Raw genomic sequence first — 26,479 nt, 5'->3', positions numbered from 1 at the left:
TCAACTTATTTCACCGCCCTCCTCGGGTCCTAGCATCCAAGTCTGGATTTCATTCTTTCTCCAGCAACGCTATTCACGTTAGAGCAGCCAGCCTCCTCCTCCTTTTTTCTTTCTTTCTTTTTCTGTAAAAGTAGAAACCGCCTCCCCGATTCCTCTTCTTAAAGGCATAAAGGGTATGAGTCGCGACCCCTTCCCGCCCCCTTTTCTCTGGTTGCCTTCGCTCTCTTTCTTCGTGGCTTCGCGGGCAGAAGCGGGGCTTTGCTGAAATCGACCCGCCTCCGCTCACCCGCCTCCATCGATTCCAATGTTAAATATGAAATTTCAAAATCCCCCCTCCCCTCCCTTCGACTTGCTTTGTGCCGGGCAGGTCATTCGCATCCCCCACCACCCCCAAGGGAAAAAGCCGCGCGGCCGGTACCATTTGCCCTGCAACAGGGGGTAAACCAGCGGACCGCCGCTCTCCCGTGGCCTCTCCCGCGTTGAGCTTACTGAGCGAGGGTACGCGGTCCAGCTCGAGGTGTGTGGGCGGGGCTTCGCGCGGCCACCCTCCTCGCTCGCGGTATGAGTGGGAGTGCCCGCCCCCAGAGCGGAAGTGCCTTGCCAAACGGAGGGAACGGGCTGAGCTGGCGGCTGGTTTGCCTCGCGCCGGGGCTCGAGCGTCGCTGTCATCGGCTTCAGCGCGGGAGGAAAGTTGGGCTCGCGCTAAACCCCTTTTCGCAGGCGGCGTCTCGGATGCGGCGGAAGCAGAAGCGGCTGCTGCAGGCGGTGGGGCTGGCGCTGGCCGCCCTCGTCTTCCTCCCCAACGTGGGGCTCTGGGCGCTGTACCGGGAGCGGCAGCTGGATGCCGTCGGCGGCGGCGGTGGCGGCAGCGATGGGCGAGGAGGAGCGGGAGGCGGCGCTGCGGGGGGAGCCCGCGGGGGAGCGCCGCCGGGAGCAGCCGCCGCAGCCCGAGAGGAGGCGCAGGTGAGAAGGTGGCGGCGACTGCTGTCTGAAGGAAGGCATGTGGCGCTCCGAAAAGGGACGGGAGGGAAGAGCCTTCGATGGGGAGGGCGCGGCAAAACGCAGACCGCTCGCTATGCCCTCCGCCCTTTCTCTGGGCCAAGGACGGAAGGGGACGCCCGGCTTCCCTTGGGGCGAGCGGCCGCTCAATGGAAAGAAGAGAAGAAGGAACCAGGAGGTGGGAGGCGGATACGAAACCGGGGAGTGGTGGTGGGGGGGGCGGAGGCAATTGAGGGGATGTAAGGAAGCAGAGAAGCTTGTATTTGGCCCATAGGAGAAAAGAGAGAGAAAGAGAGAGAGAGCGTATTTTCATAGTTGGAGGTTTCCTCTCTCTTGGAGAGGAAAGGCCAATGATGACTATTCGTGGCCGGAGAAGTTCTTTTACTTTAGGAAACAAATAAATGCCGATGAAATTAAGAGGTTTTGCAGCTGTCCCGTGTGAGGGGCCCTCCAGTCCCCCCCCCCCCCAAATTAGTCTCCAAAAGCCATTTCCCACTGCATCGCTCCTGCCCCCGTTGGCTTTGAATGAAATTGTAGTTTCCTTTTAATTTCACTTCCTCTTCTTTTGATAGTGATCCCTGGTGCTTTCTCTTCTGTGGAGCAGTTTTGTTTTTGTTTTTTTCCCAGAAGAGAACTGACCTAGGATTTGAAACTCATACTACAGTACTTGATGCCCTTGATATTTCTTTTTAGTTGAGGTATGGTTGTCAGCTTTATTTTAATTTATTTATTAACCAGATTGATGCGCCATCTCACTGTATAAAATGATGCTGGGAAGTTTACAATAAAAGAAACCATACCCTATACAAAAATAACAGAAGAACAAAACTAAGTATGTCATTTATACCTAAGGCCTCTTCTGTTCAAGTCACAGAAGCCAATTAAGAGTCCCATGTAGGGTTTCAGTTCTGCCCATAAGGAACCTGAGAAATAACATCACACTTACGATAAAATCGTTTTTTTTATTTTGTCATCGTATTCCTTTTTAATTTGTAAGAAAATAATTAGATTTACTTTTGAATAAAACTGTACATATAGATCAGATTGATTTGATGGGGTTATCTTATTAAATATTGAAACTGTTACAGAAATAGTATATTATTACAGTCCTGTACTCTTCAAGGTTTCTTTAAGCAAACAAGAATCTTCTCTTTTCCTCCCGAAACTAAATACTATATGTAGTTTAAAACATTCTGATACTGTATGATACAACCAGGGTAATGGTGTTCTCCTTTGTGCCTTCCACAAATTAACAAGACAAAATTCAGTGAAATATAACTATATAGAAGCTACTGACATTCATGAATGCTGGATTTTAGCAAGGCTATTCAATGTGTGCTGGAAATTTCTATGGACGTGTCACTGATCACACACCATGATTTCATTGCACTACAGTACTCTAAACTTCATATTGAAGCTCAAGCTTTCACTATTTCTTGTTTTCATGCAATATTTCAAATTTTAAGAAATAATTTTTAAACTAAATGCTATGTGTAAAATTAACCAGAGTCTAATGAATTATATTTGTATTTTCTGAGAAAGAGTCTGGTGTGAATGTTTATTGTCATTCTCTGTTCTGACGTTAAGCAGAGTATCTGCATGCTTCGTTTGAAGTCACTTTTCCTTTCCATACAATTAAATCTGACTTCCTGGTTTATTTTTTCCCTTGTGTGACTGCAAGGAGTGTAAAAATTGCAAAAATATCAAATGTGAGTTTGTGCCATTTAATGTGTTATCTTCATAAAACCAGAATTAATGGTGTATTAATGTTCAAACCAGGCCTTTGACAACGAAAACCCAGTCCTTGCAAAGTATTTACAAACTAATAGAAGGACTAATGATTTTCTGAAGGAAACAGCCATTGAAATAGAACATTTGTTACATACATTTGGCTTTAAGGAAGGTAGCAAAATTGTGAAGATATGAAAGGGAAAAAGTGTTCTTTTCCAAATTTAGATCATGAGTATGCAGAATTTTATTTCAAGCATTTTCCTAGCTATATCTTTAAATTAGAGCTGCAATAGAAGTGAGTAAACATGGATTTTTACTGGGTTTGCAATTTTCTAATAGGATTATTGCTTTCATGTACAAATGTTTTTTTCTTTCTCCACTCCAAATGCTTGGATAATAGTTTTATAAAATTATCAGGTATAGCTGTTGAGAAGTTAATGGCATCTACATTTTCTAATAAATAACATCTGTCATCCACAAAGAACAGTTTTACTTAGAGATGTGGGCCTTCTGAATCTCACCAGGAGAAAGAAAGATAATGTAGATTACCGTGTTTCATAAAGACATTTCAGTGATAAATTAGTATTAGTCAGCATAATGTGGACTCCGCAATTTCTGTAGAGTTATAAGCACCGTCTGGCCCAGTTTTGTTCTAGTCATATAGATAAGAATAAAATGACTGGTAAGTCCAACTATTTACATGCTTGACTCTTTCCTTGTCATGTCTTATTAAATATAAAAATGGAACCAGAAACTCTTTTTAAATAAATAAATACATAAACTATTCGTGTATGATAATAATGGTAATAGTTATTGTCTTTTAACTATTGATTTCCTGCATAAAGTAATTGAGTAGTGGATACTCAGTTTTAAAGGTATTATATTGCCTCATTTATTAATAAATAAATAATGCATTTGCATCATTTTATTAAAATAAAAATGAATTCGTGTTGAAAACCTGCAACAAACTTGCAAACCATAATTGCTAAAATATATAGTTCATAAATTGCATGGTCCAAGCAAGGTAGACTAATAATACAAGTGTCATTCTCACTAGAACACACATTGATAGAGGAAGTAAAACAAGTTTAGTACTTCACATATCATTCCTCTGTATTAACGCTTTTTGCAGAAAGATCATCTATAAAGTTGTTTTTAGGGTTTAAAAGCATCTTTTCTATCTAAAATATTCCCCTGTAGGAGCTTTCTTATGATTTACAACTATGAAGGTATGAAAATTTATGTTTTGAAATACAGTGATTGGAATTCTGAATAGATTTTTTTTCCTAATGATGAACCTTTCACACTAGTCTTCCAAAACATCCAATCTCACAAAATACAGCAGCAACAACAAAAGAAAAGTCAGAATCTACAGTTTTTCTCGAATCAATGATGTCAAAACTATGATATGTGTGTCAAAGATCACATGCCATGATGTTTTGGGTCATAATGCAAGCATTTCCCAACATTCAACAATTATTTTTGAAACCCTTCAAAATGACTTTGTTTTACTCTTATTTTATTTTTGTAGTTATTTGATGTTTCTTTATATAATACCTAGTGCCATACATTATTTTTTTCAAATAAATATGTAGAGAATTGTGTCCTTTGTTTGTAGGGTGATGTCATGCCAGCAGAATCAAGTTAGGCATGCTGAGCCCAAAAGGTACACTATCACTATCTTAGACTAGAGCAGTTTATTTCTTTGGTACATAGAACGTTAATCCCAATATTCAGAAATGATATATTCATTACTTATTGACACAGTATTAATTTTTAATTTAATATATCTGGGGAAGAATTGATTCTGTTTATAATCTAATCATGTGCTTATATTCATAAAGTGCTTTGAAAGAAATGCATATTTACATTAAATTTTGTAGTCATGCATTGTTTACAAGGAGTTCTGTATTAAAATCATTTATCACTTTTCTAAAGGGTGCATTATTTTCTTGAATGTACAGGATCATAAATATTTCAAACATTATCTTGATAGTTTAGCTTAAGCACTTTTTGTGGTTCTAATTGTTATTGTAATAGTATTAATGAACAAGATACAATTAAGTTACATCATTTGGCAATTCAGATTTTTCATATAATATTTCTTTAAATAAACCTTTAAATTAGACATTAATACTTTAGGACTTGTCTTTCTATTATATGGAAGGATTAAATGAGCCTGGAATTATGACTGTAAATCATGCTGATCATTAATGGCTCACCAAGTGACCAAGCCTGATTTTGATCTTCTTTGTGGCAGATATTAAGCAAATGCCATGGTCACTAAGTGAATGCCACAGTCATTAAGTGACCCATTTTAGCCAATGGGCATATTTTACTGAAAACTGGAAGTAAATGCAGCAAAATAAGTCATAAATTGAGGTTGTGTAACCATGGGACGCTGCAAATGGCAGTAAATGTGGGCTGATTGTCAAAAGCCCAAAATGAATCATATCTCTTCAGGATGTGCAGACTTCAGAACTTCAAATCAGGTCATAAGTACCTTTTGGGGAAACCATGGTAATGGTCACTAAATGACTGCTTATAAATTGAGGACATCTGAGCCAGTACCACTTAAAAAATATCAAAATAAAAAGAGTGAAATAAAATGCTGTAAGATATAATTATCCCATATATGAAAAGATATTTAAAAGTTTTAATAGAGATTTGTGGCCTCTGATTTACCACAAACCTAAAAGCAGAGAACAATGAATGAAGATTTTGGATATGCTTCATATATTCTTATCAAACTTTTTATGTTTGAACAAATTAATGAAAGCATTTCTGCATAATGTGTCCGGGAACTAGAAAAGTACTTGCTACTTGTCAGTGCAATCACATTTGAAAAGACTGTGCACCTGGATTTTTGAATAAATTATTTTTTTCCCTTTTGCTGCTTCATCTGTTTTGTCAGGATTTATTTTAGGAGGATTTGGTATTCCTGGATAAAATTTATGCAGAATTTCAATGAAAATCCATAACCAATTGTGTAATATTTTTCTCAAAATATAGGTTGTTTCAAATTCAAAGCAAATGCTTTATCATGGAATGATTTGCAGTTTATATCACTTAATTAGTGTAATTCTTTCAAAAAGTATATCTGATAAAGTTATCTTTTTGGCATAAGTCCATGTATACTCTTACGACATACAGTCTTTAAAAATCAAAATGATATAGTGATATGACGTTTGGAGTATAAGATGCACTTTTCCACCCCCTAAAAAAGGGTGGAAATGTTGGTGTGTCTTATATACCCTCAACACTGTCAGACTATTTACTGAATCTGCACTACTATTAATTGTTTCATAGTTCCCATCACCAATCTCTTTCCACTTATGACTGTATGACTATAACTTGTTGCTGGCAATCCTTATGATTTATATTGATATATTGATCATCAATTGTGTTGTAAATGTTGTACCTTGATGAACGTATCTTTTTTTTTATGTACACTGAGAGCATATGCACCAAGACAAATTCCTTGTGTGTCCAATCACACTTGGCCAATAAAAATTCTATTCTATACCGAATACAGCAATTTTTGGCCTCCCAAAGCCCCTGCCCTGCTCATCCCATTTTTGTGAAAAATGGGCCCGTTTTTCACAAAAACAGGGTGCTTAAGAGGGTTTGGGAAGCCTCCACAGTGCTCCTGGGGGCTGGGGAGGGCAAAAAGACCCCCGTTTTTGTGAAAAACAGCCCTGTTTTTTTTTAAAAAACAGGCGTTTTTGCCCTCACCCAGCCCAGGAGCACTCTGCAGGCCTCCCAAACCCTCTGTGCCCCCTGTTTTTTGCAAAAAATGGCACACATAGGGTTTGATAGGTCTGCAGAGTGCTCCTGGGGGCCAGGGAAGGTAAAAACCTTTTTTTTTCTTACTTACCTCTTTGAAATCTTGGTGCATCTTATACACTGGTGTGTTTTATAGTCCGAAAAATACAGTAGTATGTCACATGCATTGTGTGTCCTAAGGTAGGTTTGAGCAATGTTTCCAGTCCCTTATTTTCTTAAAAGGGCTTCTAGCTTATTTTCTTTTAATATTTCTATACTCCCCCAGTCACAAGTCTGGGCAATGCACAACAAGGAATATACAACAAAAAACAACATAATATATTAGCGATAAACATAATAATTTACACTAACTTGTTGAAATAAAACTATCTTCGGTACCTTTAGAAATGAAAGAAAAGTCAGGATCAACTATTCTTCAGCTATTTACGTAAATCAAAATTTGAGGGCTGTTGCAGAGAAGAGATATCACTGAAACCAACTGGATGCCTTTTACACCAATGAGGCAAATTTCCAGAAGGATATGTCTAGTTAGCCAGACAAAATAGGCAGAATACTTTTTGGCAAGACGGTCCTTATAGATGCTGTGCCTTGTAGTATTTTATAGCTAATGACCAGCATTTTGAATTGGGACCAAAAGCCTATTGGTACTTGATGCATTAATCTCAGAATAGGCATAGTAGCAAATCTTTCAAATAAGAGTGGTTGCTTTGTTCTGCATGAACTCCAACTTTCTAGGCAACTTCAAAGGCAACTCCATATAAAATAGTTGAATTGTATGATGATCAAGTCACTCTTGTAAGGATTTCCTGGTCTACAAAAGAGCCATAACTGGTGGTCTTGGCTTAGAGTCTGAGCCATGCTTTCTGGAAACTGAATATTTAATTTGTTCATATGAGCTCATATGAATGTGTTTGGCTGCAGCAAAATGATTGAAGTTTATGCAAATAATAAGTCTTTACCTGGCCCCTGCAAAATACCACGACAGTATTTGATGAAACATCTCTAGGGGAAACATTGCAAAATCAGAATAATATAATAGAAAATGCCTTTTGCCTTCTTGTTTTCTGACAGTATAATAGGTTAATCAAAGAAAGGCTTCCAATAATACCCCTAGATGTAGGACAAATTCATAGAGAAGCAGTGAGACTTTCATTTAAATCTCTAATCATTTTAGCTATTAACAGACAATCCACTGTCTGCTGTAATAGTTCACAAGTATTGGTCTCACTGACCAATTTGGTTAGCATTAGCTGAAATATTTTGAATGCCTTTGAATTACTCAGAAAAAAATGAAATTAATTACTACTCTGTGTGTACAGGGATTGGTATTTCAGAGTTATTTGTCAGACGTTTATGATACCCAAAGATTGTACCAAGAAATTCCTCCTCATTAAAAAAAATAAATAAAAATAAAATGGCTAATGTTTCAATTAAGCTAGCAAATTGATTGTCTGAAAAATCTAAAAAAATCATTGACACAATCACATAAATATTAACTAAAAAACTAGAATGTATTTCCCATGGTGTGTTTTGCAAGTACAGGTAATCCTCAATTTATAACAGTTCATTTAGTGACCATTCAAAGTTACAACGGCGCTGTATGACCTTTTTTCAAACAGTTATGACCTTTGTAGCATTTCTATGATCATATGACCAAAATTCAGATGTTTGGCAACTTGTTCATTTTTATGACAGGTCCCAAGGTCATGTGATCCCTTTTACGACCTCCTTATAAGCAAAGTCAATGGGGGAGCCAGATTCACTTAACAACCAGGTTACTAACTTATCAACTGCAGTGTTTCATTTAACAACTGAGGCAGGAAAGATTGTAAAATGGGGTAAAATTCACTTAACAAATGTCTCAATAGCAGAACTTTTGGGCTCAGTTATGGTCGTAAGTTAAGGACTACCTATCCGTCTCGTAACTCTGCTAGAAAAGGCAGTGGGAATTCAGTTCTATACTTTTGCTAAGAAAATATTGCTGTGTCCATGTAACAAAGACTGAGCGTGAATTGAGTAGTTTTCCTGACACATACCTCTGTGTCCATGGGGGGGGGGGAAGAAGGGGGGGGTTAAAAAGAGAGGATGATGGGTACAGAAATACTATCCAAGTTCCAATCATTTTTGTTCAACATTGCACAAAGTGCAACATTGAACATAAGGGGCAGGCTTCAACTGCATTACCACAACTGCAGTATTTTAGGAACAAAAGTGTTCCTAAAAGCATTGTAAGAACAAATAGCTTAGATAGGAGGAGCCTAAATAAACACAAGAAGGACTGAGTATTTTCAATAAAAAGGACATTTTGTTTAAAAGGACACTATAATACTAAAGTGCTCTAATGGGATAGTATTGGAGGAATAGTGTACAATTCTTATTGGGAACTTGTTTGTTAAACAAAGCAGCCCAAGTAAGGCTTCGCTCAACTGTTACAATCCCAGATCTTCCAGTTGTGGTAATTAAGCATACGGGGCAAAAGAGCTGCCCTGCCAGAAAGTGGACAGGCAACTCCGTTCCAGGGACAAAATGGACCTCTTGCCCTGGGCTGAAAAAACAAAGTGGAGATCACAAAGGTCCCTGCTTTGTTTGTCCGGCCCACTGCAAGAGGTCTTCTCCCCTCTGCAATGGGCTGAAGAAATGAAGTAGTGCTTGTGAAGCTCTGAAGATCTGAGCTTCATTTCTGCAGCCTAATGAAGGATTCCCGCCCCACTTCCCTAATGCATGGAAGGGAGGGAAAATCCTTTGGCAGGCAGCAGCACCTTGCAACCTTCTCTACCAGCTTGCTCACTGACTTTCTGAGTGTGCTTGGCAACCAGTAAGAGCCAAGCAGGTTGCCAAATACCAGATCACAATCACATGACTGTGAGAGTGATTGTTTTACGAAGGCCAGAATGCTTTATGGATCATAAAACACCTTGCTGAGCAGTTGTAATTCTGGACTTAAATGACTGATCCTACTTCAAGGACTACCTGTGGTCTTGAAAGAAAGAGAATGACTGCTGGCTGGAAACTTTAATAGGAGAATTCACTCCATAACAGCTTTATGGCATAAACCTATGGCATAAATTTGTCATTATAGATTATTTATACTTCTGATTTTCAACTAGTTGTAGATAAATATATATGTAGTGTGTATATATATATATATATATATATATATATATATATATAGAGAGAGAGAGAGAGAGAGAGAGAGAGAGAGAGAGAGAGAGAGAGAGACAAGAAAAAAGTATAAGTCAAAGTGATGTTTTACATTTATTCTTCTTGAATCCTAAAAAAATGTAGAAAAGTAGTCAGTATGAATGACATTGAATTCATGTTGCCTGAATATAAATAAATTACTAAAGTATAAAACAAGCTAAAATAATCTGACAGCATTTAAATGTAAATAAGACACTAATACAGTATGTGAAAGGAATTTATGCTTTTTAGGACTTGTATACTGGGCAGAAAGCTAAATTTGAATTTATTTCTATGTTTTTACTTAGCATTTTATATGATATCATTTAATTTTGCTTAAGTAAAGAATAGGAGGTTCTGAGAAATTTAAAGAAGGGGGGAATCTGAATTCTTGCATCAACAGTTCCCGAAATTGTAAAAGCCTACAAAATTTGCAGATATGTATGTCTCATTTCTCATTATGTTATTCTTCTGAAATCCATTGTGACTTATATTTGCATTCTATAAATAATAGGCTTAAAACCTGATTTTCAGAGCTCTAAATTTTAACATTGCAGTTTTATTTTTCCCCCCAATAATATATGGTTGAAATAGGACTTTTATGGCTGATGCTGATAATATCTAAAATCCTATTAATTGATTGCATCAGAGGCAATGATGTAAATGAAGCTAGTTTTAAATATTTGATTTTGATTCAGTTTCAAAAAATGAATATAGTAGGCAATTCTAGCTTCAGTGTGTATTATAAGGTTTAGCTCCAGATGTTTAATACATAACTGTTTTATGGATTTTAACAAGCACTTCTAAAAGCTAGTTGTTTGGCAACATTTGAATGAGTTATAAATATATTTTGAAAAGGATATTACAATAAACTACGTGAACTAAGCTCTAGGATTTTATATTCACATTTTTTGTTTCTAGAGATTTAGTGCTAAAGAACATTTCCGTATCATGTAGAAAGTCATACGGATGCTTTAGGGCCAGATGTTTTTCCACTTTGTTGGCAGGGAAGATAAACTACTACTTAGTGCCTGACATTTCTGAAAGGAAATATACTTAAAAACTGTAAAGGGCAGTGTGTGGAGGGGGGTGAGCACAGCAATAAATTACAGTTATCCTGCAGGAATGAGTTGCCAGTGTCAAAACATCTTTGGAGTATTGTTCAAACACAAAAGAAGATTATATTATTCCTGAAAGATGACTTACATCATTATGAATAAATAAAAATTGACAAAGAAGATTTCTAATGTTAGTGTAGGGTTAATTATCATCCTTTAATGGTATGCAGAAGTGCTGTCAGAAGAATATTCTGCATACGTTTGCTGATGGGGAAATGTTTCAAAGTTACCCCTTGCAATGCCGGGGATTTAATGGACCTCTATCAGTTGGTTCCAAACCTACACATCCACAAAAATGGTCCTTCAATGTAAATTAGAAACCATCTCTACATTCTCAGACTGAAATTAACCCAGAAAGCATGGTGTTTTTTTAAATAAATAAATAAAAAACGATACCAAGAATTAAAATGCAGCATAAAATACTGCTGACAAGTAGATGGAAAGAAAACTGCAGACAGGTAGGTATTCTTTAGTCCAAGGCCAGAAGCTTAAAATAATGTATAGAAAGAATATGCTTAGATAGTAATAGATTAAAAAATAAAACAATAATAGATTTAAAAAGTAAGTCTTTAAATTAAAAATCCAACATACAGTTCTGCTTGTAGTGAGAGAAGTAATCTAATTCATATGAAAAGTCTGTAAATAATTTCCCATCCTTTTTGCAAAGTTGAGTAACAATGTAGAAAGTTCAAAAATTATAATTTTTAATAGTTGTTTTTCTTCAGATTTTATGTCTTTGAAAAACACAAAACAGCTGTTGGTTCTTTGCTTTTTTTAAAGATAACTGTATTTCAGGATTTTAAAATTATATTTGAAGCAAAAAGTCATCTCTGATTAATATGTTATAAATATGTTCATTTATCATTAGTTAAGTGTTGTTTCTTTCATAGTTTACAGGAGCTTTAAAAAAAATAATTATAAATATTGGAATTGGAATTGAAATATAAATGTTGTTACCTCTGTAGCCTTGTGGAATTCTAGGTGAGATGGGGAGCATACAATCTAACAAACAAACAAAAAAATCATCTTCATGCAAATTCTTTGCCCCTTTTTTCATTACAACATCCTGAAAAGCTATGTTTAAGGGGAAGAAACCACTCATTTTTTTAAGGTAAAGTAACTTGTAGTAGCATACAAGGTACCCTAGATCTAATAGAGTATCTTCTTCATATCTACCTGCCTATGAATTTAATATGAAGATATTTATTTGTGACTACTGAATCTCTTAGGGGGTCTGCCTTGTGGGTAGCCTAAGGAATGACATCCGTAAGATGCACAACTATCCTGTTGGAGAATTCTTTTTCTGTTAAGTTTTGTTCCAAGAATGCAAACAGTTTAAGAAATGCCTATTCATACCTTTGATTAACCTGATACTGCTATACATTTCTAGTCTGGTTTGATATTGTTCCCCTTGGATCAAAGTTTTTAACCTGTTTAAGATATTTGAAGATATTGTACAGTTGCTTTAATAATAAAAAATCAAGCTAGAAAATCAATCTAGAAAGGAGTGAGAACTGATAAAAATCAGACAATGGTATTTTGGCTAAGCCAAATCTGATTTTGAAGAAGTATCAGGAAAAAGTATGGGATATTTTCATTGTATGAGGTGGTTCTTGTGTTATTTGGAATGAGTTGCATTTCTTTTCCTACTCCTTCAAAATGTTAAATTGTTGGTTTCTACTGAAACCAGTCTTCTGTTCTAAAGCAGGCTTTGTTGGATGCTGTTATATGTTTATACGTGTACACGTACATTTTATATTTAGTCAGACAGTTAATTTACCAAAAAATTACTTGTAAGATTTTAATAATATTTTTTTCTTGCAGAAATATGTAGCATCACACCATTCCCTTTTAGGGGTAAAGAATGTTATCAAACAAAACATAAGAAGTAGTAAAAAAAATAATTACAGGCAGAAAAAATAAAAAATAGCTAAATTCATTGTTTGTAGGGTTTTTTCTTCATTAAATCATGCCTTCCTGCCTTCCTTCCTTCCTGCCTGCCTTCCTGCCTTCCTTCCTTCCTTCCTTCCTTCCTTCCTTCCTTCCTTCCTTCCTTCCTTCCTTCCTTCCTTCTTTATTTATTTAGCCACTTATCTTGTAGCCAATTCTCTGATACTGCCTGGACAAGTCCTTGTGGTTTTCTTAGCAAGGTTTTTCAGAAGTGGCTTGCCATTGCCTCCTTTTGAGTCAGTAGAAAATTTGGCCCAAAGCTTTGTGCTTGAGGCGGGACTAAAATATGGTCTTGCAATTTCTACCTCGATGCCTTAACCATAACACTAAACTGGTTCTCAGTATTATGTCATCAAAATTACTCAGATTGTTCTGTATATGTTTTAAATGTTTTACTTATTTACTTTACTCATTAAATTGAATTTCTACAGCCACCCACAAAAAACAGCTCTACAGATATTCTTTGATCAGTAACTATCTCTTCATAACTATCTTTTCCTCTGCACATGTTATACACATTCTTATCTCATTTTTTGCTGCAGTCATTCTCTCACATGCATTTTTCCCCTCATCCTCAGCCTTTTTCACCTAATCATTCCACTGTATCATTTTTTTCATACTTTCCATTAGCATATCTCCGCATACGTCTATGGTACTCTCTTAACTACTTTTCACTCTGTTCAAAGCAGCTTTCATATCTACTTTTCCTTGTCTTCCACTTTCTACGCAGTCTCTTGCAAAGTTACCTTTCCAATGTTTTTTTTATATGAAACATTATCTCATTATAGAATAATTCTACTTTCACTTTTTCCCTTTTGTCCATGTCCATTTATGATTATGCTGATTACAGTTTTTCTCTTATTGCAGTTGTAAATTACAGATTGTCCTCAATTTATGACAACTATGGATCCTGCCTGTTACGGTCATAAGTCAAGGTGCTTGTAAAGCAGATCCTCGTGTACCTGACCCAATCTTTTTTTTTTACAATGGTTGTTAAGCAAATCACCAGTGAATCTGCAGTGTTTAAGTGAATGTCACTGCTGCTAAGTGAACCCAATGTTTGCTTTGGGGTGTTTTTGTTGAAAACTGAAAGTGTAAAACAGAAACTCTGGTCACATGACTGCAGGACACTACAGATGGCCATAAATGCCAGGCACCTGCCCAAGCACCCAAAATTCTGTCACATGACTGCAGTGGAGAGCCCTAGTCATCAAAACTTTGGAATCGGGTCATATGTACCTTGCGGGGAGGGGCATTGAAACCGACTGTAATTTGAGAACTACCTGTATGTGTACCTGTATGTAGGGCATAAATAAATACTTCTTAAATAAATCAATTTCATCAATTAATACATGTGCAGACTAAGCTTTATAGGTAGTTCTCAATTTACAACTGCAAGGGAGCCCAAAATTTCTGTTGCTAAGTGAGACAGTTGTTAAGTTTTAAAATGTTGTAAGTCAAAGACTATAATTATGTCCAATTTTCTGTTAATGGTAATAATAGGATGTCAGTCATTTTTAGCACATTTTCTCCAATATATTACTATCAAAGCCAAGTTTTATTCTAGGCATGCTCATAAACTAAGAACTTAATCCAGTAGCTATATGTCAAACATTCTGTTCCCTGCATCTCACTAATTAGGAAGCATAAACAGCGTACGTCTAGAATGTATATATTTAATATTTACTAAATGATTTAATTTAAAATTAAGAATGATACCAGAGTGAATTTACATTTTAACGGATTGTACCTCCTGGAGTTTTACAGAAATCAAAATAAGTTCACCCATGCAGCATGAAACAGTTAATTTTCATAAATCTCAAGAATCTCCAAAGCATGAAGAGCATATTTCAGAGTATTAAAAATACTGTACTTTTATGGAGAAATAGAATATTATGCAGAGCAGCTGATGGCATCTTGGTCAAGGAAAAAACAATCAAGACATTGGTAATAATACTGGCTCATCATTAAGTCTGCACATTTTATTTTAATATTTAAAAATTTAAAGCAAGCTGAATTTACAGTACAGTATTAGATTAACATAAAGGGGATTGTTGCTGTGATTTTTATTACTTCTATAGGTATCCTAGGTAACAGCCAGAATGATCCTTGAGAATACAATAAAATTTTTCTTGGCTCTGGTCTTCCTGTTTTTGATATCAGCAACTTAAAATGTATATAGTGTTTGGATTATTTTCCCACTTTAATATACCTTCAAACTTGCAAAGTCTACAGTTTTTATGTAAGTGAATGTTTAGAACTGCATAGAGTAGATTTTCTGCTTTGGTTGGAAAGATGATGTCCTCATAGTAAATGCTTAAAAATTACTAGATATAAGTAAAACTTCACTGAAGAAATACAAATGTTGTAATAAAATGAAATACAAGTAGTCCTCAACTTACAATTATCATTGAGCCCAAAATTTCTTTTGCTAAACGAGACAGTTATTAAGTTAATTTTGCCCCATTTTATGACGTTTCTTACCATAGTTGTTAGGTGAATCTGGCTTCCCCATTGACTTTGCTTGCCGGAAGGTCACAAAAGCCTGATCCCGGGACACTACAACCGTCATTAATATCTACCAGTTGCCAAGCATCTGAATTTTGAACATGTGACCATGGGGATGCTGCTGGGGTCATAAGTGTAGAAAATGGTCATGTAACTTTTTCAGTCTGTTGTAACTTCAAATGGTCACTAAATGACCATGCATTCAAATACCCAAGAGAACTTAGCCTCATTGGGAACATAATTCAGGATAATTCTAATGTATTCACATTTTCATTGAATTTCCTTTCTATTGCCTATATCCTACACTACCTGATGTCAGAAAGCTGAGTAATTTTATGTCTTTCAGGCTGCTTGTTGAGGGAAACATTTGTTGAATATTTGCCCTACATATACAGTATAGTGTAGCTTTCTGCCCAAGCACTATTCTATTAGTTTTTCTTTCCAAAGACAAAATCCCTCAGAGATCTTTAATATATTATGTGGTTGAACTAAAGAATTCCAAGATTACATATAGGAAGTTGGGTTTGGGGAAACCCTGCAAGACCCCTATAGCAAATTGATTCCATATCATACAAGAAAATTACATGATTGTATCCACATAGTCATGAACTCTATTTGAAGACAACTTAAAGGTTATGCTGTACTTTGCCTTAAAGTAAAGTTTGAAATTAATATTGTGTACTTATATGTACCTGTTGCAATTTTCAGGTGAAGCCCTAAAGTAGGTTTGTGTTATGGTTTTGTTGGTGATTGAGGTGGGCAAAGCTTTAAGTTCACATAATAAGTACATAAGTGCAAAGTGAACTAAACAAGAGATTTCTTGCTTCCCAAGTCTGCTTTTTAGATAAAAGGTAAAGGTAAAGGTTCCCCTCGTACATACATGCTAGTCGTTGCCGACTCTAGGGTGCAGTGCTCATCTCCGTTTCAAAGCCGAAGAACCAGTGCTGTCCGAAGACGTCTCCATGGTCATGTGGCCGGCATGACTCAATGCCAAAGGCACACGGAATGTTGTTACCTTCCCACCAAAGGTGGTCCCTATTTTTTCTACTTGCATTTTTACGTGCTTTCAAACTGCTAGGTTGGCAGAAGCTGGGACAAGTAATGGGAGCTCACCCCGTTACACGGCAGCACTAGGGATTCGAACCGCCAGGCTGCCAACCTTTCGATTGACAAACTCAATGTCCTAGCCCCTGAGCCACCGTGTCCCTACTGCTTTTTAGATATTGTGTTACAATTATTTCAGTATGCTACTTGATTATTGATAGGGAATAATCAAAGGTCTACATTCTTTCTGGAAGAAAAAACATGGATTTTTTTTTCTGGAAAGGTTACAAGTTTCAAAAAGAAAGATTTGTAAATGCAAGTGGAACAGTTCAGACAGGCATTACTTTTCTCATCCATCATTTTTTCTACATTTGTATTCTTTACCTAACATCTCCTGAAGTTTAGTCCCCTTGTTAAAAAAAAATTGAATCTATTTTTGTACTCTCTACACAACATCCTATCTTGATAATTCCAACCCTTTTCGATGCACTTGTATCCGTGCATGTGCACACTTCAGAAACTAATTGAGCTTTTCTTCAAACTTCTGGGTTGAGTGCTTTAATGTATCCCCTGCTGTTCTCAGAGTTTCCTTTGCTGTCTCCCTGGCAGATTCACCCAGCTTAAATCATCCCTTAGTAAGAAACCCTATTTTCTTAATATGAGGTTGCTTTGTAAAAAAGAATAAATAGGAGAAATCTTTGAAGGAAATTATAAACTAAATTTTTAATTTCCTTTACTACTCTTTTTGATACACCATTTTAAAGCTTATTCTTGGTATTATTTGATACAAACATGCCTTAATGTTTCCTTGAAACCTGCTAATTATCAATTATGTTTCTTCATGGAACTTTGCCTCCTGGACCCTAGTAATTTGAACAAATGGTACAAATAGCAGCATCTCTTCCAATATCTATTTGTTTTGGCATTGATGCCTGTTTCTCTTGCTTTTTTAATTTGCATCTTTTTCTTATTCCCCTTGGGACTACAAAGCTTTCTGTGAAGAGAAGAAAAGAAAATGCTTATTCCTTAGGAACATCTACCAATAACATTGGGCAATACAGGATGATCATCCTTGATTTATTCCAGTGAGTGATTGCAGTTCAGCTGACAGTTGCATAGAGAGGACCATTTGTGTCTGTTTGTATAAACAGAATGAAAACAATGGGGTAAATATTCATTTGTATAAAAATTAAGAATTTTATGTCTCAGTGCCCTCAGATCATATCTAAATGCATGAATGTAGATCAAGAAAGAACTGGTAATTAATAATTATTAAACTGAAATAAAATCTGGTTTTGAATTTAATTTAATTTCAAGTTTAACTGGTTTAAATCTGTTTAAAACAAAATGTCAGAGCTTTCTAATAGGGATTATTTCAACCGTTGAAAATGGCTCAGTGTTTTAGGCTAGAACTTAAAATTGAGCATAGTGAGCATTTTTAAGATCTCTGCCTTAACTAAATTAAGTCAATATGATATAGTTAACATGGGTGAGATAGATAGATAGATAGATAGATAGATAGATAGATAGATAGATAGATAGATAGATAGATAGATAGATAGAGTTATTTATTTTACTTCTATTTTGCATAGTCAAAAAATTGGATTTATATTTACCTAGCTATACAGATAATTCAAAAGCTGTAATAAAAACATGTAGTGTCGAGAGGAAGAGGAAAGTGGGTCAAGACCAGAAACCTCCTATATAGGATTCTTCCTTCCATACAGGGCCATTGCTGCTACTGTAGTCATACTATAAATTCATTTTTAAGTACTGGTAATAGTTATTACATTATACACAATTATTTGCAATGCTCGTATATTGTTAGGAGGATTGTTATCCTGAAAATTGGAGTGCAAATAATTACAGTATAAGAAGAAGAAAGCATTGGCGATAGTCCTAAATAGATTTATGAAAGAGTAATCCCATTGAATTTAGTGGGCTTTTACCAAACAGATTTTTTACATATAAATCAACAATATCATACAAAATAGTCATCTTTATTTTTTTGTATTATCTATCTTCTACTAAAACTCTTGTGTCTTTTTGATTGTAATCTTAATTTGAGAAAAATAGTGTATCATAGTGCAGCAATCTTTGAACCAAAGTGTCTCAAATACACTAATTTATAGTGTAAAATCCAGAACCCATGACTTTATGACTTCAGTCCAGTGGGACTGAAATTTGACAAAGTCGTGGCTATTTCAGGAATGCTACACTACTGCATTACTATGTTGCCACGATCAGCTGCGGTCATATGATTTCTGACACTCCCTGCCAGCTTCCTACAAGGAAATCAGTAAGGAAGACGACAGGAAGTTGGAATTCACTCTGATTCCTGCTGCTTTTTTGCCCACCCATAATCATCCTGTTTCTCTGTTAAGGCAAGGAAATATCTCTCATCTAATGGGACACAAGTTGTCACACTTGTGGAATGTTATAATCTTAACATTTAGAGAAGGTCAAACTTTGGATATAGTATGAAATTGTTTATAAGATAATACTGCAAAATAAGTTGGTGTTAACTATTATAGCAAAAGTGTTTTTAAGTAAGTAGTTAATTTTGATATTGCTGCATATTTCTATAACTTAATTAATTGTTTTTCTATGGAAGGAATTGTTCTTGGTTACTGATCAGAAGCATTGAATATTATAGTAGCTGTTAGTATATATAAAAACAGTTCAATATATTTTATAGGAATATAAGGTTTTTTTAATAATTTAGTAAAAACTTGATGAGCTTAAAAGAAAAATCCACATTTCAAATCTGTTTTTGTTGCATAATAAATCATTTTCCAGAATTGTTGTGACTTAGAGTGATGCCACCGAATGGGAAAGAATGATCCAATCTGGTTACAATATTGCATTTCCAGTAGTTATAAGAAAATGAATTGTCTATTTTAGCAATCAGTACTAGAATAACACACAATCAGCAGAACATTTTATACTGATTTTCTCTAATACTAATGGTAAAATTGATACTTTTTTTCCATTGATATTTCCATTGTAGCATATTAGTGGTGTATTCAGTTTCTATATTATACAGTGCTTAATTTATTCATTTTCTGAATCCTCCCTCACCAGCCATATAGATAAATCCCAATAAATTACTTGAGTTTTGTGTCATTAGTTTTTTTTTTAATTCAATCAAATCTCTTAGTGTCCTACCTTGCTTTTGTAATTCATTTAGGAACATATAACTGATCAGTAGATACTGGAACCAATGATGAGGCTCTGCATGTTCTGAAGAAAATTTATAAGGACTTTAATTTTGTTTTATTAATAAGTAAATCTTGTAATCTGTATGCATTATTATCCCTGCACTAGTAAAATTGCTTTGAATGTTCTTCATAAAGTTAAATATTTCATACTGAAACAAGAGATGATAAATCTGAACTCTTATCCGATTCCATTTTTTTTTGAAATTCTAAAATGTTGCTGCTTTCATTTGTTTGTCTCAAAACCCACTTTCCTCATAAGTTATTTTTTTTCACATTTTTTGAAGCAGCATAACACTTAATTCATTATAGTATAGTATTATCTGCTGTTAAAACTGTGCTTAAAAAGTGTGATGTACATCAAATAATGAAAAAGTTATCACACTTGATTGAATCAACATCTGGCAAACAGAGGACCTATCTATATTAATTTTGAAATCAATAAAGGCTCTTAAGAATCTCAAATAACTAAGTGCATACTTCCTCTATGTGGGGATTTCATATTCTTTAAAATACTGTTAATACTGATACTACAGTGGAGTCAGCATTCTTTGAGAGATAATTTACCAGAAGAGCAACAGTGCTGAAGAGTGCACTAGCTGTAGGGGTTCACAATCAGTCCTGTGAAGACATTCCAAACATTAGAATCCTGAAGTTCTAAGCCAATTCAACAAGATGCCCAAGCTGGCCTTTAATACTAATAAGAATCCAATATAATTGCTCTGATAGCCAATTATGCAGCAGATTTCCAAGGATGTGCAATCAGTTAACTGAGAGGGGCTTTGGGAGAAAGTAGAACACAAGGAAGAAATAGTTGGAGAAAGAAAGAATCCATTGGATACAGAGTAGTAAAAGATTTGGGGGGTGTGGGGTCCAAAAAGGCAGCAAAAGCAAATCCTGTGTGAGTTTAGATAACCAGTGGGAAACCAGGGTGGTTTGGTGCAGATAAACTTGCTGAAAAGCAAATCCAGGGAAGATAGCACACAGATATTTCGGGGCTGTGATTGAGTGGCAGAGGAAATCTCTCAACACAGCAGATTTTGTGAGGCAGCAAACTTAGTGTATCACAGTATTTCTTAATTGAAGGCCATAGAAAACGTATGTTTTTTGTAATGAGGTACATCTATCACTGTTTATGTTAAATGAAAGTATTGAAATAAAACATACCTTATTAATAACAGTAAAGCATATTTTAGTAAAATAATTGTTATAACTAAGACATTGATTCTAAATTTTAATGGAATTATGTTTGCACATTGGAACATATCTGAACCATGCCTGGACTAAGATTTGTTAATAAAGGTTTAAATCAAATGTTGTACCATATTTAGTCTTGACTATAGTGACAACAAAGTAGCAAAATCATGTTGAAGGAAAAAAACATTAAAACTAGTTCCTTGAAAGTATTTGCAAAATACCTTCAGATTTTGGAAATTATTTCGCTTTGTAAGGAAATCAATTAAAAACATCACCGGAATAGAAATTTAATCTTTATTTCAAACATAAATTGGTACACATCCAATCAGCCCATCTTTTTTTTTTCTATTTCATACTTAGTATTTATAATAGTAAATAAGATAATGTATGCAAACATCCAAGGTTTACCATTAAAAAAGTATGCCATCCTTGCACCTACATTCATAAATATAACTTCCAGGGTTTTTAAAATGTATATTTTTGACTTTTGGCTTGTATTTTCTGAGGAAAGGTTTAGAGGCAACAAATATTAAATAATTGTGCTTTTTTCCCTCCTAGGATTGTTAAAGCTTTGATATCCTACATACTAGCAGAATCTTGGCTCAAAAACAATAGTAATAATAGTGTAATAATGTAATCACTATAAAAAAAGAAATAGGAGTATATATAAGCCAAGACATTCTACTTTAGTATAAGGTCAACATATTAATTAAATAACTGTTAGATGGAAACATTCTGATTTTTTTTCTAATTTGATATTTTCTACCGTAAATCTGTATAATTAATCTGCTTTCAAAGATTTAGGAGTTATAAATTTAATACATTATTATGGTTGGTCACATAGCCAATTGTTTAGGATGGATTTGGCATTTTTATACATTATTGTTTTGCTGTTATTTTCAAAGGGAGCCAAGGCACATATGCATTCATCTCTTTCATAACCCTCTATGTAATCAAAACGTCATAGGAGTAGAAGGGAATAGAGATGGGCATTCTAGGCATGGAGCAGTTGTATTATGGCTCTCCTCTTTTTTATGTCTCATACTCCCTTCTTTCTTTTGCGAAGAAGAAATATCATAGGCTGTAAATGTGTTTCTGCTGCTTTTATGACCCTTATTTATGGCAACAATAGCAGAAATGGTTTGGGATAGCAGCATGGGCTATAAGATGAATTGACCAATGAGATGGTTTAGATCATTTTCCCAAGCAGATAGCAAGAATTTCAGTAAGTCTGCAAAACTTTTATATAGAAACAGGATACCACGGGTTACAGTTTTTTAAGACATTATGCTTTCTCCAGGAAACCAAAAGTTATGATTATAATTCTTTCCCCTGTTCTCTGTGAATGGCCTATGATAAGCTTAGAAGGATATCCATCTCTACATGAAAGAAATAGGAGAAAGAAAGCTCTGAAGATTTTACAAGAAAGTAGAATTTTAGGATTTCAAAAATCATTTGTCTAATAATTTGTTCAAATTTTCATATTAAGACAATAAATTTACAATATAGTCTGTAAGCTTTTGACTTTTTACAAATCCTCATCAGCTAAGATAGCACTCCAAGTAAATAGTAATATTACTGATTCATGCAGTGCCTACTGTTAAATCACTTTTTTAAGTTCCCTTAAAAAGAATATCTTCTATCAGGAATCAAGAATATCCTCAGAGTGTACTATGGTAGATGAAATAATATCTTCATTAATGGTACCTAGTGAATTCAAAGAGTGTGGTTTGAAACTTGAAACCCAGCAAATAATCACTTTTTTATTCTGGAGTTCTTATATGAAATAAAAATATTATGAAAAAATTTCATAAAAATAAAATATTACAAATATTAAAATTTCATAAAACATAAAATATAACTTAGAAATGTGGCTTATCAGATATTTAGTATGGATTTTGTATGTGTTTACAAAAGTATAACAGCAATTTTTTTTTAAAGGGCTTCCATGCAAGGCAAAGGAATGAAGCTTATCTTGGTAATGGACAAAGAAAAAAAGATTGGCATGACAGAGAGGCTATAAAGAACGATTTGCAGAGATCAGGTCTGTATAACTCACTCAATTTTAACTCATGAAGGCAAAGTAGTACTAAACGCAGCATACTGGTGGATATGTAACTCAAAAGAAATTATCATTGTTATATCAGCAAGTTAGTAGCCCAGAATAGAATTTGAACAAACATTCCCTCAATTCCTAATGCCTTATGTCACTGACCACAGACGAAACCCCCACAGAGCCTTGTTTGTTCCAGAAAACAGGAAAAATGCCAAACCAAGGTTCTCATTGTTTCCAAGTTTTGGAAATAACAGCAAAAAGCATGGCAAAAGTCCCTAGGAAGCCATTTCTGTATCTGCTTTTGTTAGTGCCATCCTATGTCTAACTAGTTGAATGGAAATATAGGCACAGTGAACAGGGTAGCAGGAAAAGAAAAATCTGTAAGTCATACTTGCCAGTGCTGACATCAGGAAAGAGTGTTTCTTGGAAGGCTTAAGTGCCCAACACTCCACTGTATAAGCCTTAGCATTATACTTATAGCATACGTAACATTTGGAAGGAAGAAAGGAAATGGCAAACATTGTTAAGCAAAACAGTGAATGTGATAAGCAGATATTTCGAAACGATTTGTAACAAACCAATATGTGCCTCTTGTATCCGCGTGTTTCAACAAATAAAAACAGTGTGGAAATGCACCAGCTTTTCCACAGTGCACCACATGTGCACCACAGTGCACCACATTGTGGAAATGCCAGTAGTAAATTCTAGTAGTAACAATTCTAGATTTGACTCTAGTACTGGAAAAGAGACGGTGATAAGAAGGACAAAAAATATGAGTTTAAAAGGCCTAAAAAATAATTGAAATATTAAAACATTAAAACTACATAGATTAAGATTTTAAAAACTAAACTGAACTGAACTGTCATACATAAAAAGGGATGTGATGTGAAGGAGGAGAATACAAATGGAAGTAAAGAGTTTTGTAGAGAGAGAAACAGAAGGGACAAAAATATGAGTGAAGCTACAGTAGCCATGACAAAAGCACTATTGTAGCCTGACAGTATAAAACAATCATATCCAATTTAGTTGTGTTGGTTTTAATAAAAAATATATTTAGTGATAAAGAAAAAAAGTTGGTTGGTGCATTAGACAACGTAGAGTAAAAAGATTCCCATTCAGTTTTGTAAAAAAATAAACAATTGGTCTTCCTTATGTGCTATAGCAGGAAAACGAATGATATTTCAATATTACGGTAGAAATTTAAAATGTATGATTATTTGTATGTCAAAATGGAAAGGAGAGGGGGAATTTCATGAACATGGTAAATGGTGTCTTGAAAATCTGACTTTTTCTCCAGGTTCTAGGTGAAGGTGGGGTGAATAGCATTATGTTTGGTATGTTTGTGGTGTCTTTTTGTGAAGCTGTAGCTATTTTTTGAATTGATTTATTACCACCCAGAATCACTGTGAGTTGAGCAGCCTTATAAATTTAAATTACAAATTATAAGGCATGTTGATTCATCAGGACAAAAATCTAATAAGTCTATTGTTACCTTCTTCAAAAGGAGAAAATTACCTAGATGTCTCTTTTTAGCATTATCCAATATTCATAAACTCTATAATCTGCTTCTTAACTAGGGAGTTTTAACAATTTGGGGCGTATTATTAAGAAATCTCAGCTGCAGTCCTAGAATATAGCATAACAAATATTGCCTAGAGCTGTGACGAATGAGAAGGCTGATAAAAGGGCTTCTTGAATTTTGAACATGGATGAAATTATTGCTCTGTTAAATCTCTGCAGTTAAAATGTGGAATGTTTTAAGATTACTCCTTGCTTTGCTTATCTCTGCAGGAAATGGAGAACAAGGAAAGCCATATCCTATGACTGATGCTGAGCAAGTGGACCAGGCATACAGGGAAAATGGTTTTAATATTTTTGTGAGTGATAAAATTTCTTTAAACCGTTCTCTACCAGATATACGACATCCAAAGTAAGTATAGAATTTTCTTATGGTTGAATGTATGAGTTTTCTAATTTCTATCATTTATTTTCCTGCATTTTCCCTTAAATTCCATTCTAGTAGCATGACAACTAGGGTTACATAATTTTTTTAAGATTTAAATAGTTTCATGTATGAAACACACCTATTTGTATTTTAAACACTCTATTTTAAGTGTAAAACAAACATATTTACTTGAAACACTGTTTCAGGATAAAAACAATCTCAGAATATTCAAAACAACCTGTTCCATATTTGAGATGGAGCAATTTGCAGTCAGTATGGGGTGTTTCAGATATGAAAAAAATTGCACATTGCTGTTGGTGGGTAAAATTCAACAACAAAAGATATTGTGTAATATGCACCAATTTCCATGGTTATCAATTGTTCTTTATGAATTGAAATAATATGCTGTTAGTTAACTGGATATTTAGTATTTACATGAGATAATAGAAGTGATTTCTTTAGGTGCTGGAGCAGTGGTAATATTTTATAAATACTGATCAAGATGGTAATTCTCTTCATCTTTAAGCTGCAATAGCAAGCTATATCTGGAACAACTTCCCAACACCAGTATAATAATCCCATTCCACAATGAAGGATGGTCCTCACTTCTTCGAACAGTGCATAGTGTTCTCAATCGCTCTCCTCCCGAACTGATAGCTGAGATTGTGCTGGTGGATGATTTCAGTGATAGAGGTACATCCAATGTATAATACATGTGCTCATACATTCATTCATGAAACAATGGTATATATTGGATTATTTTGCACATACAATACATAAAATACATTTTAATGTTGGACTTTTAAGTATTTCCTCTATTGTTTTTCTAAAAAAAATATATTAATGTATCTTATGTGCCACACATTCATTTTTTAATGCTAAGGAAACATTTCTCTTATTTGAGTTAAAACTTTTTTAAAAAAGAGTCGCAGAATTAAGTAAAACAGATGAACCATGCAGAATCAAAATTTCTGAATTAGATAATTGTATGTGTGTTTTAATGGGAAGATGTGTATTATTGAATTATATATTGTAATTTAACATAATAAATGGTTTTTCTAATTATGAGTAATATTTTTTAAGAATCTCGCTGGATCAGGACAAGCACACACATGTAGCCCATGTTCTATGCCATGTGGCAGGCAGAATGTTGACAAGCATGGACAGAAGAATTATACTTCTTTTCCTCTATTATTCAGTAGCAGCTCATATTCAAGGTAGACCTTCACGAGCATAGAAGTAGCAAACAGCCATTAAGATCAGTGGTCATTGATAGCCCAATTCTCCATGAATTTATTCAGTTCCCTTTCTAATTTGATAGTATCACATTCCAAAGATTAATTGTGTATCATTTGTGGATGTATGTATGAAAGGCACCTTCTTTTACTATACCTAAATTTCTCCCATTTAGTTTTAATAAATAATCCCACTTTTAACTTTGTAAGGGAAGGAGAAAATTCCCTATCCCAATTCATACGATGCATATTTTAATATGCATTTGTCTCCCCTTACTGACCTTTACTCTGAATTAAAAGGCCATAATCACTGTGGTCTTTCCTCGTAGATAGCTGCTCAAGCCCTCTAACTGTTTTCATTAATTTTCTAAACCTTTCCCAGTACCACATTAATCTTTCTGAGATATGGTGGACAGAACTGTACATAGTATTCCACATGCTATGGAATATATGATTGATATAGGGGCAAAACGATATCGACTTTTTTATTTCCTGTTCCTTTCATAATGATT

General features: G+C 34.9%; 1 protein-coding gene across 2 annotated transcripts in view; it reads left to right on the top strand.

The window, feature by feature from the left end:
• The first annotated feature begins 389 nt into the window (after nt 1–389).
• GALNT10 (polypeptide N-acetylgalactosaminyltransferase 10) overlaps nt 390–26,479 on the top strand; it is a 62,757-nt gene continuing 36,667 nt past the window's right edge. The window contains exons 1-5 of one of the 2 annotated variants that reach the window (XM_058169439.1): nt 825–963; nt 17,307–17,482; nt 22,673–22,775; nt 24,579–24,717; nt 25,259–25,425. In XM_058169439.1, coding sequence (XP_058025422.1) covers nt 24,608–24,717; nt 25,259–25,425 — 277 coding nt within the window. In that variant the 5' untranslated portion in view covers nt 825–963; nt 17,307–17,482; nt 22,673–22,775; nt 24,579–24,607. Of the gene's footprint in view, nt 964–17,306; nt 17,483–22,672; nt 22,776–24,578; nt 24,718–25,258; nt 25,426–26,479 lie in introns of both variants that reach the window. The other variant, XM_058169438.1, reaches the window with a different exon arrangement.

This window comes from Ahaetulla prasina, chromosome 2 (assembly GCF_028640845.1).
Source record: "Ahaetulla prasina isolate Xishuangbanna chromosome 2, ASM2864084v1, whole genome shotgun sequence".
Lineage (NCBI taxonomy): Eukaryota > Metazoa > Chordata > Lepidosauria > Squamata > Colubridae > Ahaetulla > Ahaetulla prasina.
This window is presented reverse-complemented; position numbering and strand designations above follow the sequence as displayed.